Raw genomic sequence first — 13,692 nt, 5'->3', positions numbered from 1 at the left:
CATTACTTTTAGAAAATTTTCAGCCAATACATGATAACTACTAATATTTTTTAATGTTGTGTTGCTGCTCTAACAAACACTTTACACACACATGTCGGTGCCAGTCCACCTCATCATGAACACATAATAACACGACACAAGTTTAACCCAATGTGCTGCTAATAAACAACCTTTTGTGTGACTTAAATCAAAGCGTGGCCTCGCTGGTAAACGAGCTGATAACAGAAGCCACACATGAGCTTCTTCAGAAACAGCAGATCAGTGGTTCTCCCAGAAGACGGAGGCTCAGCGTGAGGACGTGAGGAGAGTCCATCGGGCCTCCTGAGGCCAGATAGAGACTGAAGGAGCTGCTGGTCTTTCCTCCCGTCGACCTTCACGGTGCTCTGAACAAACCTGGATTTGTACGTTACTGAAGGATCAGTGGACCGAACGTGAATCTCCGACACGATCAGGAGAACAGTCGCTGTGGACCTCATCCAGTCAGATTCTCTACAACCAGGGACCAACAGAACTTCCTGTATGAGCTGAGTTCAAAGTTGGCTTCAGGATTTCACATAAACTATGTTAATAGAACAACAACTACAGTACAACATGTAACTGGAACAAATATGACTTCATGTAAACTTCAGCATCATGATAATTAAGTAAAAATACTCGTAAAAACTATAGTTATCAACCTCTAAACTTGTGTTGCTGCTAACAATCACTAAATCTGTTTATCAATCAGTGATCTGATTTTAGAGGAAAAACTAATTCCCTAAAACTCACTTTAGTTTGTTGGTTGAACATAATTTTATTAGAAGTTGTCGTAACTCAAAAACATTGATGAAAACTGTTCAATCATTTTAGTTTCTCTGAGCCAAAATGATTATTTTTTAGATATAGGACGTCTTTCTATGGACTGGATTGACATAATAATGTGGATTTAATTCAATATTAATGTAATTTAACCTCAAATTTCTAGATTAGTGGATTTAAAACTAGATGTAGGTTGATTTAACTCAATAAAATTGCCTTGATGACTTCGATTTTTTCAGCTTGAGTTCAGAATTTAACATAAACCACATAAACAAAAGCATGAAAAACCCAAAAAACTTTGATTTCAACCAACAAACTAATTCTCTAAACTCACCTTAGTTTGTTGGTTGAACATGATTTCATTACAAGTTGTCGTAACGCAAAAATATTGATGAAAACTGTTAAATTATTTTAGTTTTTCTGAGCCAAAATTATAATTTTTTAGATACAGGACCATTTCTATGGACTGGTTTGACATTATAATGTTGCATCAACTTTGCATTATTTGTAATTTAAACTCAAAGTTTTAGGTTTGGTGGGTTTAAACTAATTTCAGGTTGATGTAACTCAGCAAAGTTGCCGTCATGACTTCATTTTTTGTTAGCTTTAGGTCAGAATTCAACATAAACGGCATAAATAAAAGCATGAAAAAGACAAAAAACTTTCATCTTAGAGGAAGAACTAGTCCCCTGAACTCACTTTAGTTTGATGGTTGAACATCATTTTGTTAGAAGTTGTCGTAACTCAAAAGAACTGAATAGAGTCCAAACATTATGTTTATTATGAATCAGCGCATTTCAAGACGATTCGAATGTTTGTCTTCGAGTGTTCGGACGTCGGATCTCATTTAATCGCTCGTCTTCACAACAGGAAGCAACGAACCGACACACCGTCTGACTGAGGCTGTTATTTTATTTCATTTATCATTTCAGGCTCAGTTTTGACTCGTCAAAGCTCTTTTTTTTTTTCGCTCGTCCTTAATGTGATTTTGATTTTCGCCCAAGCCTGCAGTGACGCCGTCGACTCCGATCCTGAGCCGGAGCAACAATCAGCGTCTAATGAATTCCACTCGGCTGCCCAGAAACACGACGTTAATTAGAAACGAGTCGTCGTGCTCGGCTGGCCTCTTAAGAAGCGCTTAAAATGTGACTCACCTCCACTGATAAACAAAACCCTGATGCTATCACCTGCCCGTCTCTCGCAGCTTTTCTTCTGAGATCTGTTATCTACAAGCTTAAGTTTCCTTTTTGTTCTGTTGCGTTTGTTCTCCCTCTGCAGCCCCATTGAGCCTCTAAATGTGTCGTTGTTTGTTAAAACTGCGTTTTCTAAGAGACACAAACCGATAACAACATGCTGAGGACAGCTGGGACCTTTAAAAACCCTTAAACTGCTCATTTATTATCAGAAATGTAATTATTAATGTTCCTTCTACCTAAAGTGCCTGCTTTGACCTTTTATAAATGAGAAGACACCTTTAGGTGGAATTAAAACTGCCTCTGTGTGTTTTTCTTCAGTTTTAAATGCAATTTTGCAAATCTTTGACACCCTCTGGCCGGTTTATTAGGAACACCTGTGAAATCGAATGCAAAGCTTTTGTGTTTTGTTGTTTTTGAACCAGTTTTGGGCCGATAGGGTCTGAATCTACTGACAAAGATGCTGGATTGGTTGTAGGAGGCAGAAGTTTGCACATGTTTCACCTTGTCAACTCAAGTTGAAGTCCTGTCTTGGACCACGATTGTTGCTTTATTTCTGATTTAAGTCCCAGTTTGACTTTTGCTGTGTGTCAGGTGATGTTTAACTGTGTTTGTAGTTGTTGTTTGGTTAAATTCAGACACCAAACTACTTGGATAGGTTCAGAAAATGTCATTTTCCACATGTTAGAAAGCTCCAATTTAATAAGAGTCCAGATTTTACATGCACCCATTCAAATGATGTCCTACGTTATCGGCATTATTTTTTGTTTATCAATGATCAAAATGGATGATAATGGACCAACTGAGCTACTAGAAGGTGGAGGAGGTTCCTACTGGGCTATATGTAGGATCTGTGATGGTAAAAGCCATTTAATGGGATGATAAACTGGGTGTTTAATGGTGGTGGAGCTGTGATTTTACACTTAGAAAGAGGTTGGAGGGGTTGTTGAAGGCCAAAGTTAGCTGACTTCCACCTTAAAGACTTGAGTTTGACTCCTGTCTTGGGATTGTACCTTTCTTGCTTGTGGTTTAAATGCATTTTACTCAGTGTTTGACACCAAAACTACTTGGTTAAGGTTAGAAAACATCATTTTCCACGTGTTATAAAGCTCCATTCTAATATGTTTCCAAGGTGCCAACTCCACCAGAGACTTTACATGCACTTATTGACGACTGCAAGACGTCGCTCATGTTTTTGGGATTCTTTTTCGAAGGTGGAGGAGGTTCCTGCTGGTCTATATGTATGATCTGCGATGGTAAAAGCCATTTAATGGGCTGATGAACTGGGCGCTGGATGTAACTGCTCTGAATGGTGCTTTCACTGTCGTTTCTTTCTTGGTGTTAAATGCATTTTCAGTCAGAGACACAAAAACTACTTGGTTAGGTTCACTCTGTTGTCACAAGGCTGATTTTACATGAACTTATTCTAACAACTGCAAGGCGTTGCTGGTTATCGGGGTTATTTTTTGTTTAGCAATGACCAGAATGGATGATAATGGAGCAGCTGGACCAAACGTTCACGAATTGTGAATTCCACATTATGTTTGTATTGAGGTCATAGTGGGTGATTGTTTTCTTCTGGACTAATTGATGTTTGAAAGTGTTTAAATTACACCAAAAAAAAAACAACAAACAAAATCATATTCATGATTTTTGCGAGGTAGATTTAGAATTTCGTTGAACTTCATTAGTTGTACAACTAATTTCTAGGCTGGAAAACACGTAACTTCAACTCACAAACCTCTACGTCCTGATTTTATTCTGAAAGTTCGGACCAGAGGCACTACAGAAAAGCAAGAAAGACTTATCCACAAAGCAACAAGACCAGATTTAAAAAGCTGTAGCTTTACGATGACATTTTATGATATAGATTTTTAAATCTAAAGTTGATAAATATGGAACATTTCAAAGCCAAACTTGTTGGTTTGTTTCTGATAGTGTTACTATTAAACTTTACTTCTATTCATGGTTCACTTCCTGTTTTATTTTGACATCCTTTTAACTTGCGTCTCGCTTGTGTGTTTTTACTTCCTGCTCTTTGACGGCCTCCATTAGTTTCAGCTGCGTCTCCTCTCTGAGTGTAAACCTTCCTTTAGCCTGTTTGCTTTTGTGACGTTCTGTCTCGTGGATCAACTTCCTGTTAGCCTGCTTCATGTTCACCTGCCTGGTTCTCCTCAAGTTCCTCCACTCCGGTTTGGTTTTCCTGATTTCTGTCTTTCCCTCGGTTGGATTTTCACAAATTGATGATCTACGTGTTCTCAGTTACGTCTGTTTTATTGCCATGTATCACAAATACTTTTCAAATCTGCAAATTTTTGCAAATGTTTCCACTCATATGTAGATTTATTCATATGATAGACGGGACAGGATTATTGGATTGTGTGCGTTTTTATTTAAAAGCTTAAAACATGTTGTAAAAGGCTTGTATTTAACCTAAACCATCAAAACGAACCTCTTAAAAAAATCTGTTTCTTTACAAAATGTGAATGAGAATGCAGTTTAATTGTACAGCAATGTGATTTTTGCGAGACAAGGTTGCTTGACAACTATATTTTCTACATCTAGATCGACTACTTTACAGTTTTATTTTACTTTACTCTCGAGCAGGAATTTGACTGTTTTGTCTTAAACTCACTGAATGTCGACACAATCGCTGCTTTTTCAGCAAAAGCAACCAGAAACAGAAGAAAACCTCGAATCCCACACACATAAATAAACTCTGTTCCCACTGATTCTCCTGTTTTATGCACCGATTCGGATCAAATTGTCACGTTCTGGTGATTACATTTGAGCTGGAGGGGCTGAAAATGTGAGCAAAGAGCAGAAATATGTGGAAATATTGAGATGTTTGGGATTATGGTGCTTCAACAAGTCCAATCCAAACCCTCAGCCTGCCTTGTTCTCTAGTTTCTGTCGTGTTTCTTGCAGCTTCTTCTCGTTTAATTTGTCTTTTTCAATGTCACTCCATTCAGTTCTTTTTTCTTTTCTTTTCTCCGGAGCTCCTCGGGGATGTTGTCAGTCACCTCGCATACATTGCATCCCTCCAGTGCTTCTCTTTTCCCCCGTTATATTTATATTCTGAAATAAACGACGCCTAGAACTGCTCACTGACTGTGTTCATATATTCACTACTAAATGCTTTGTTTCCATAGAAATAATCTGGAGGCTGTAATTGATGTGCTTTTTTTAAACTGCCGTCCATTTTTTCTGAGTGTTTCTGGTGTTTATTCATGTTTGTTTTTTCCCTAAACAGGGCCAACATCTGAGGATTCCTGCCAACCAGTGCTGTCCGGAGTGCGTCTCCTCGTCCCAGAGCTCCTGCCAGTACGAAGGAGTCACTTATGGAGTGAGTACAGCAAAGTGAAGTTCTTTATTTTCCCTCATAGCCCTGTAAAAAGCATGTTTTCTTTAAAAATAATTACAAAAATTGCACCATTTACCAAAGCGAGAAACTGTAAGAACTTCAGGTTTTCAGCCTATAATTGGGATATTTTGTTGTAATTGCTTGATTCTTTAAGCGTCATTCAAAAATTCACAAAAAATCGACCGTTTGCATGAATCAAAAAGTGTAAAAAACAAAATATTCTGAGCTCCGTAGTGCAGCTGTGAAGCCACAACTGACCCAGCTGTAATCAAGGCCCACGAGACAAAAATTCAGCAACTTTTCGAGTGAGCTTTTATTTTGAACCTAAAATTTTGCATTTCATAAAACTCGCTTTATTCAATAAGCATCATCCAAAAAAAATTACCAAAAATCAACCGTTTGCATCGAGTAAAAAGTATAAAAAAATAAAAAATTCTGCACTTCTCAGCACAACTGAGATGCCATGACTGACCAAGTCATGACCAACTGTCGCGTTACAAAAACTCAGCAACTTTTCAAGTTAACTTTTATTTCGAGCCGAAAATTTTGATACGTCATTAAATAATTCACAAAAATCAACCGTTTGCACGAATCAAAAAGTGTAAAAAACAAAATATTCTGAGCTCCGTAGTGCAGCTGTGAAGCCACGACTGACCACCAGCCACGAGACAAAAATTCAGTTACTTTTTGAGTGAGCTTTTATTTTGAGCTTATTTTGAACTTTTGACATTTCATAAAAATCGCATTGAAGGTCACATGAAACAAATCCAGGTACTGTTGGTCTGAGCAGAGAACAGAAGTATGTTGTCATGATGTACAGTCAGTATTAGTAACACCTGTGGGCACTTGTTGAGTTCAGCTGCTTTCTGTCATTCTTACGCAGGAGATATTTCTGAGTTCTCTCTCCTTCTCGTCTTTGTGTTGTTCTGTTTCCATAGAGGTGCAGGACTTTATGTTGCAGTGAAAAATGAGCCCACAGTGAGTACAAACGTGACTGGAGCCAAAAACATTCAGAAGTTCTTGCTTGTCAGAGGGTCAAACATTAACTTCATTCCTTTACAGCTTCCATGTGTGAAGTTTGGCTCATTAATGGAGCCACAATGTGCAACGAATCTGTGGTTTTCTCAAGAATCTGTTTCCTGCAAAGAGTTTATGTTGGTGAATGTTTAATAAAATGATCATTTCCACTACATCAGGGTGAGAAGACTCAGCTTTGTCGAACATCCAGACGTTGATATCCTTGATATGACGTCGACTATTTTGGAGGCAGCTCTGACTAAACGTAAATGTTAACTGGCAAATCCTGATATGTGAGAAGATGAAACCAGGGAATCGTTACCATATTTTGCATAAATTAGCACCAACATTCAACATGTGTGATAGCTGCAGGTTAGCTTTCTGTTGACTGAGTAATCTCTGCAGCTCTTTGTTAGAGTTCCTGCTCTTTTGAGCGCAGCATGCGATTATATTTGAGAGTTCTAGACTTTTGTTTTAGCTGTTTCTCAAGATGAACTTTATTTTCCAAGTCGTGGGAAATTTGTCTCAGGCTGTTCAACCAGGGTGCAGCGACACAAGCAGACAGAAACAGACAGAAACAGGGAAAATACAGATAATAGACAGAATAAATACATATGTCAAGGAAAAGCAGAATAAAATGAATATCAAAGTCTAGTCAGATGAGTGCGAAAACATGGCACTTTAAAAACAAAAACAAACAAAAATGATCATTTTAACAATTAAAAATCATCATTTTTGAGAATAAAACTTGTTTTATTAAACATTCACCAATAAAACCTTGTATTTGTTCAGTTTGTCTCTTCAGATCAGCAACACTGAAGGCTGTGACTGCAGCACTTTGAAATATCTGGTTTTCAATCATTTAAAGATGTTTTTCTGGCAGTTCAGTTTGACAGCTAAAGCGATTAACCAAATAAAACCTGATGACGTGTTCGTGCACCTGCAGGCTGGACGTCGCTCCGGATCTCCTTATTTTGTTTTTTAAACTTTCCAAACAAAATTAATGAATCGAGTCTGTTTTCCGCCCAAAGCCTTCCAAAGCCTCCTCTCCCGCCTCACGCCTTCGTCCTCCAGCTTAATGGCTCGTTGGCAGCCATGTTGGACGGGACTCGGCGTGAAGACAAGCGAGTCTTTATCTTGGCAGCGTTTGCGCATTCTGTTGGCGTCGCTCCGCCGGCGAAGAGGCTCGTCTGCACGGATCTGAACGACCGGAGAGGAGTGACGCTGCAGAAAGCGATCCCAGGCGTTTGTTTGTCTCCATGCAGACGTCTGAAGCCACAAAGGAAGCTTTAGTGACGAGACATCGGAAGCTTTTGTGCTGGAAAAAATGACACCAATAACAATATTTTTGGTTTTGAGCCACAGAGTCCAACGAAAACCTGCAAACTCAGAACCCAAACTTTTATTTTGCATTCCACAGATTCAGATTTTCCAGTTTTTAAAAGAAGAAAAAGAGCATATTGACTGCAAGGACCATTAAAGAGTCTGTTCTGGTTGGTGGATTTGCTCTCATCCGACCAAATTCTTAATCTTCACACAATCTCTGGTGTTGCTTTCATGAAGAGAAAAGGCGTCCAGGTTTAGTCTGTTGTGTTTGGCAGCAGGACAAACAGACAGAAGCAAGTGTGAACCAGCTCAGGCTCATAAAAGCTGCCAGTTAGCATTTACTTTATTCAAAGTTGCCTCCGAAATAGTCGACGGCATTTCAAGGAGATCAACGTCTGGACGTTCGATGGTGTAAATGATCATTTAAACCATCAAAAACCCCTTTATTGAACATTCACCAGTAAATACAGTCTTTTCAGGAGCCAGATTCTTGAGAAGACAGAAGATTCTTTGCACATTGTGGCTCCATTAATGAGCCAAACTTAGGATATAAAAGCTGTAAAGGAATGAGTTGAATGTTTCCAGTCATTTGTGGGTGTTTTTGGATCCTGTCACATGTTTTACTGCAACATCAAGTCCTGCACCTCTATGGAAACAGAAAAAACACGACTAGAAGTCGAGAAAACTCCTTGAATTTCTAAGATTATGTTGTTTTTTTTTTAAAGTTGTTTTTGTTCCACCATGCTGCATGTATCTCCAACAACCTCCTCCTCTGTTCACTGGTTCTGAGCCATGCTGCATTTATTTATTCATCCAGTAGGTTGGATTTTTCCTCTCAGTCTGAAATTGTCCAAAATTATTTGAAACTTCTCCAAAGTCACATGAAATTGTCCAAAATCACTCTAAAAAAATCACACGTCTAAAATAACTTGAAAAACAGTCCAAAATTATTTAAAACTTGTTCAAAATGACAATTTTTTAAAGTGATTGTGGGCATTTTGGGTAATTGTGGATGAATTTTTTTTGTCACTTTGGACCATGTTTAGTTCAGTTTTGAGCATCAGCTGTAGAAGGATGTTCCACCGTGCTGGATGTATCTCCAACAACTGGCTCCTCTCCACGTTTTAACACCACACTGCATTTATTTTATTGCTCATTAAGTTTAGATATTTAATCAAAAATCTGTGCAACACCGTTGTTTCTTAATATATACAGATGTGCAATGTCTGACTTTCCACATTTGGAAGAAGCTTCAGTCAGAATCTTTGTTTTTTTTTTTTAACAGAATCTGGTGCAAACACTTCATTTTTGGTGATTATTTAAAAACTGAAACATGTAGAATAAAATGATTTAGACAAAATATCATGGTTTAAGCTTTGATTTGGTTAATTCTCAGACTGAACCTCATGTCAGGGATTCTCTCTGCTCACTGCCTGCAGTTCAGCCAAAGAGTACACTCCTATTTTAAGTTTTTACTTATTTTGTCCTACGGGACTGTTGGTCAGTCACGGCTTCTCATTAGAGCTGAGAAATGTTCGTTTTTACACCATCTGCTTCGTGCAAACGATTGATTTTTGGATGCCAGCTATAAAATAAAGTTTCAATTTTGCAGTGTCTTGCTCCTCGAGATGATGTAATTTTCCAGATTTTTCTTTAGAATAACATGAATTTTAAACACCTCGGTGGGTTTTTGGGGGTTCGGAGGGTTAAATTAATTAAAGGTTACATTAAAACACTTCTTATAGATTCATAAAGTCATGCTTTTGTTGGACTTTTACATGATTAGGATAAAAACAAGTGACTATTTCATGTGCATTGATTTACAGCTCAGAGAAAAACAGTAATAATATAAAAACGTCTGCTTCCGTCGCCTGCATTTTGTTCAAATGGACAAAAAGTAAAGATTTTATTAATATTACATTATGACATCATTTATTCCTGCTGGGTTTTCAGGTACTCGCTGGTCCGCTCTAAATTTTTCATATAAGATAACCAGATTCAGCTGATTAAATATGCTGCAAACAGCGGCTTTACATGCTGGTGCAGAATTGATCTAATGAGGCTCTCCGATGGATCCATGGATGAAACACGCTACATGTTTTTTTTTTTTTCTTTCCTGCAACCGATGGATTGATTGACAACAGCTTTACGTTCTGCAGAAAGCTTCTCAGAATTCACACGAGGGCGAAACTCGAGACTGATTGAAGTTTTCACAGCCTGAAAACCAGAAAACGAGCGAATTCTGATGCGTTTATTCGCTTCACTCGGACCTGCTGATATCTCCAGCCTGATGTATAGAAACCTGAGCGTCCAGGTCCGTCAGTCACAGAGCAGAAGAACCTCCACGTTGGCCACAGGTGTTTTCCTAATGCTGCCAATACACTTATGAATAAAATAGTGAGTCCAGGACGAGTGCCAACAAGCCGGATGTTGGCCCAAAGCCGGCGATGCGTCTCCGCCAAACTTCTCTTCAGGAAACACTCAAATTAGACGTGTGAGTTTAAAAAGTGGAGGTGAAGTCCTCTCATACGCCCACGTTCTCCTCCAGCGTCTCGCCTTTTAATCGCTTCATTACTTCGTGTATTTCCCCGTCTGTCACTCAGGCTTACGCTTTCCTCGTCCTCCTGCTCATTCGTTTGGTTTGTCGGTGTAACTCTCCGCCTGGTTTCCGCAGGACGACAGCCAGTGGAGTCCGTCGAGCTGCTCGCTGTGCGTCTGCTCCAGAGGAAGGGTTTCCTGCAGCGCTCGGCCCTGTCCGGAGGTCGGCTGCCCGGCCGACCAGAGTCCGTTCACGCCGGCCGGAGAGTGCTGCCCCAAGTGTGGACGCAACGGAGGTAAAAGCTGCTCATACAGACGGAGACTTCATTGACTCCTGCTGTGATGAATGGTGTTCATTATTTGCACCTTTCCAACCTGCTGGCGACACACGTGCATGTTGTGGCGTCTTCATTAAACCTCTGTTTTGTTCCCCTAATTCATACAGTGGAGCCTTTAGGAGACGATTCAGCAGTGATTTCCCTGTTGACTTGTACTGTATGTTTGGACCAAAGACAAACACATATTTTTAGAACCAGGCTGAGTAAACACCAAAGCCTCCAAGTAGGGATGCCCAGATGAAGGTACATTTACTCCCAATCCAAGTTTATTCATTATTTAGTGTCTGCTGGTACCATTTTCCTGGATAATACACAATTAACATATTGTAGAACAGCTGTAGCACCTGTAGTTTGTTGTTGGCGGCTGTTGTAGGAGTTTAGCTAACGATGGGCGCCATGACGAAGACGTCTGAGATGGTGTTACATCCAGCCTCTAGGGACAGCTGGATGTAACAACAACCAGATGGAAATGGTTCAGGAAACGCAATTTACTGCTCAGTAACATAAATGAACATAACAGAACTGTGACAGTACAAAGGAAGCTGGTGGAGGTTGCTAAAAATCAAAGAACCAAACAAAAGCTAACAGAGTGTCGAACGCTAGCTAACCAAACTAAACTCCTTAGCCAAACCTAAATCTAATAGCAGCATCCACACATAACAAAGGAAACTAAAGCAAGCTAGTGCCTCAAAACACACAGTACGAAAAGCACAAGACATTAATAACTTCTTCGCAAAGTTGGGCGGCTGCTAACGAGAGTCATGGTCTTCACTAAGACTCTCTTGAACTCCCACAATGAGTTAGCAGCAGCCAACAGAAGCTACACGTCAACAAAAGACACAGGGCGAGGGTGGACTAATGGCTCCAACTATTGAAAAAGGTGTTAAATTAAACTAAAACAAACTCAGACAGTGATCAGAACGTCTGACGCTGTTTTTTTGTTTGACATTGCAGGAGTTTAGCTAACAACCATGACAAAGACATCTGAGACCCTTAGTGACCTCCAACCATTGAAAAAGTTTTAAATTAAACCAAAATGAACTACGACAGGTTTTTTGTGATGTTGTAGGAGTTTAGCTAACAACAGGAACAACAGCAGAGACATATGTAATGCTTAACCCTATCCAGGACTTTCATATGTAGAAGGTGTTTTGGGGTCCATTGGAGCCCAAGAAAGAAAATGTGCAAAATATTTGTTAGTATTCATTCTAGACTTTTATAGTATGTTACATACATTTTCTGATAAGTTGATGTACTTTTGACTCTTTTTATATTAAAAAAAAACCCAATACCTGTCACCTAAACCAAATGGTGTGAGGTCCACAAGGCCCCAAAAGTCCTGAACAGGGTGAAAGACCTCCAACCATTGAAAAGGTGTTAAATTAAACCAAACCAGGACAGTGATCAGAATATGTGATGCTGTTTTTTGTGACGATGTAGGAGTTTAGCTAATCAATGGCATCGTGACAAAGACATCCGAGATGCTTCATGACCGCCGACAATCTAAGAAGTGTTAAATTAAACCAACAAACAGGACAGTGATCAGAATGTCCGACGCCTGTTTTTGTCACTTTGTTTTCCATGTTTAAACGAATGTAAACAAAAGTTCTGGCCCAGATTGACGCCCGCACCGATCACTTTAAAGTCCTTGTAAATCAACCCCATCCTGATTTCAGTTTGGGACGTCTTTACAGCAAAGTGAAACTCAAAAATCTTAGCGATGCTGCAAAATCCAGCAGACTGAGGCTGCTTCATGAACATAAACACCAATTCTGAGTTGAAAACCCACCTGTTTGGAGTCTCAGTTTCAGGTGTTGTTTGTCTTTTACAATTATTTTTAGCTGTTCTCTGTATATAAGCGTGACCTCATGGTTGGCGATAAGTCAGTCTAACTTTTGCAGAACATAATGGTGAGTAATCCTGGTTTCTTTAGCTTTCAGGCCTTTAATAACTTATTTCTGGATTTTAATCATCGTAACTGTCAATTCTAATTAAGTTTTCTGCCAAGAAGTTGTCACATTAGTGCGACTCCTCATCGTGCTGTGTTTACCCAGCTGGTCGGGATGTATTTATGAACCCTGACCTCGATTGGGAGGCTAATTTTACTAAATGTCTTCATCTGTAGGCGCAGTTTTAAAGAGAACAACATGTTCTTTTGTCAAAAAAAGAAAAAGTTCTGCCCCTCTATAGTGGATGTTTCACTGTCTTGTTGAGTTTTAGTGCAGCTGAGAGTCTTTTAAAAAAGCTCTGTCCTTTGCAGAAGAGCCATGTTTGCTTATTTGTCATCTGGACAGCTTCCAGTCAGCTGTTTTTTTTCAACGTGCATTTCTAATTTGCACATGAAAAGAAATCCTCATGGGAAAACTTAAAAGGAGGCACTTGACGAAGATGTATCAGCAATTAGAAAACGCAGGAGGAACACCTGCAAAGTCCTGCAGTCCTGTCTCAGTGGATGTGAGCTGCTGCTCGCTTCAGACGCTCTGAGCTGATTTATTATTCGTTTTTGTCTTTGTCTGGTTTTGATGAGGATTTTTTTTTTCTGCTCACCTTCGTTCACCTTAATTACTTTAGCGACGGCGCCTTGACACGTCGCGTCCGAGGCCGCGGACCACGACTGAATCACTAACTCATCGTTTTCTTTCTACGGCCTTGTTTGTGTAACTCCAGAATCCAGATATTTTTATTCTAAAACAACCCAAAAACTGTAAAGGTCCTCAGTGTAGCTGTTAGTCAGCTGTTAAATGCTTCTCTTACACTTCAATAAACGATATTTTTGGTGTAATGAGTGCCGCGGTGGACCAAGGATGTGATACTTTACTGCTCGACTCAGTAGTTATCACCTTTTATGAAACCCTCTGACCTCCAAGCAGAGTTCAAATGATTTGTTCCTTTTCTGTTTTTGAGCCACGCTGCATTTGATTTATTGATCCAGTTTATTTTCCTCCCAGTGTCTCTGGAGTCTCTCTTCTCTCTGTAACACTTCCTGCAGTTCAGTCTAACAGTCTCTAAAGATCTGAGTTACGCTTGACTTCTCAGCTGCAGAGTTTTTGTTGTAGGATCTGGTTTATTTAAATGAAACCTGTCGATGGAATATCCGGATTTTAAGCTCAGATTTGGT

General features: G+C 39.5%; 1 protein-coding gene across 1 annotated transcript in view; it reads left to right on the top strand.

The window, feature by feature from the left end:
* Positions 1–13,692, top strand: part of LOC103368232 (extracellular matrix protein FRAS1-like) — a 45,512-nt gene that overhangs the window by 7,295 nt on the left and 24,525 nt on the right. The window contains exons 4-5 of the mRNA XM_008296532.1: positions 5,245–5,337; positions 10,373–10,532. Coding sequence (XP_008294754.1) covers positions 5,245–5,337; positions 10,373–10,532 — 253 coding nt within the window. The remainder of the gene's footprint in view (positions 1–5,244; positions 5,338–10,372; positions 10,533–13,692) is intronic.

Source organism: Stegastes partitus, unplaced genomic scaffold, assembly GCF_000690725.1.
Source record: "Stegastes partitus isolate 25-593 unplaced genomic scaffold, Stegastes_partitus-1.0.2 Scaffold1133, whole genome shotgun sequence".
Taxonomy (NCBI): Eukaryota; Metazoa; Chordata; class Actinopteri; family Pomacentridae; genus Stegastes; species Stegastes partitus.
The sequence above is the reverse complement of the archived record's forward strand: the minus strand, read 5'-3'. Positions and strand labels throughout refer to the sequence as shown.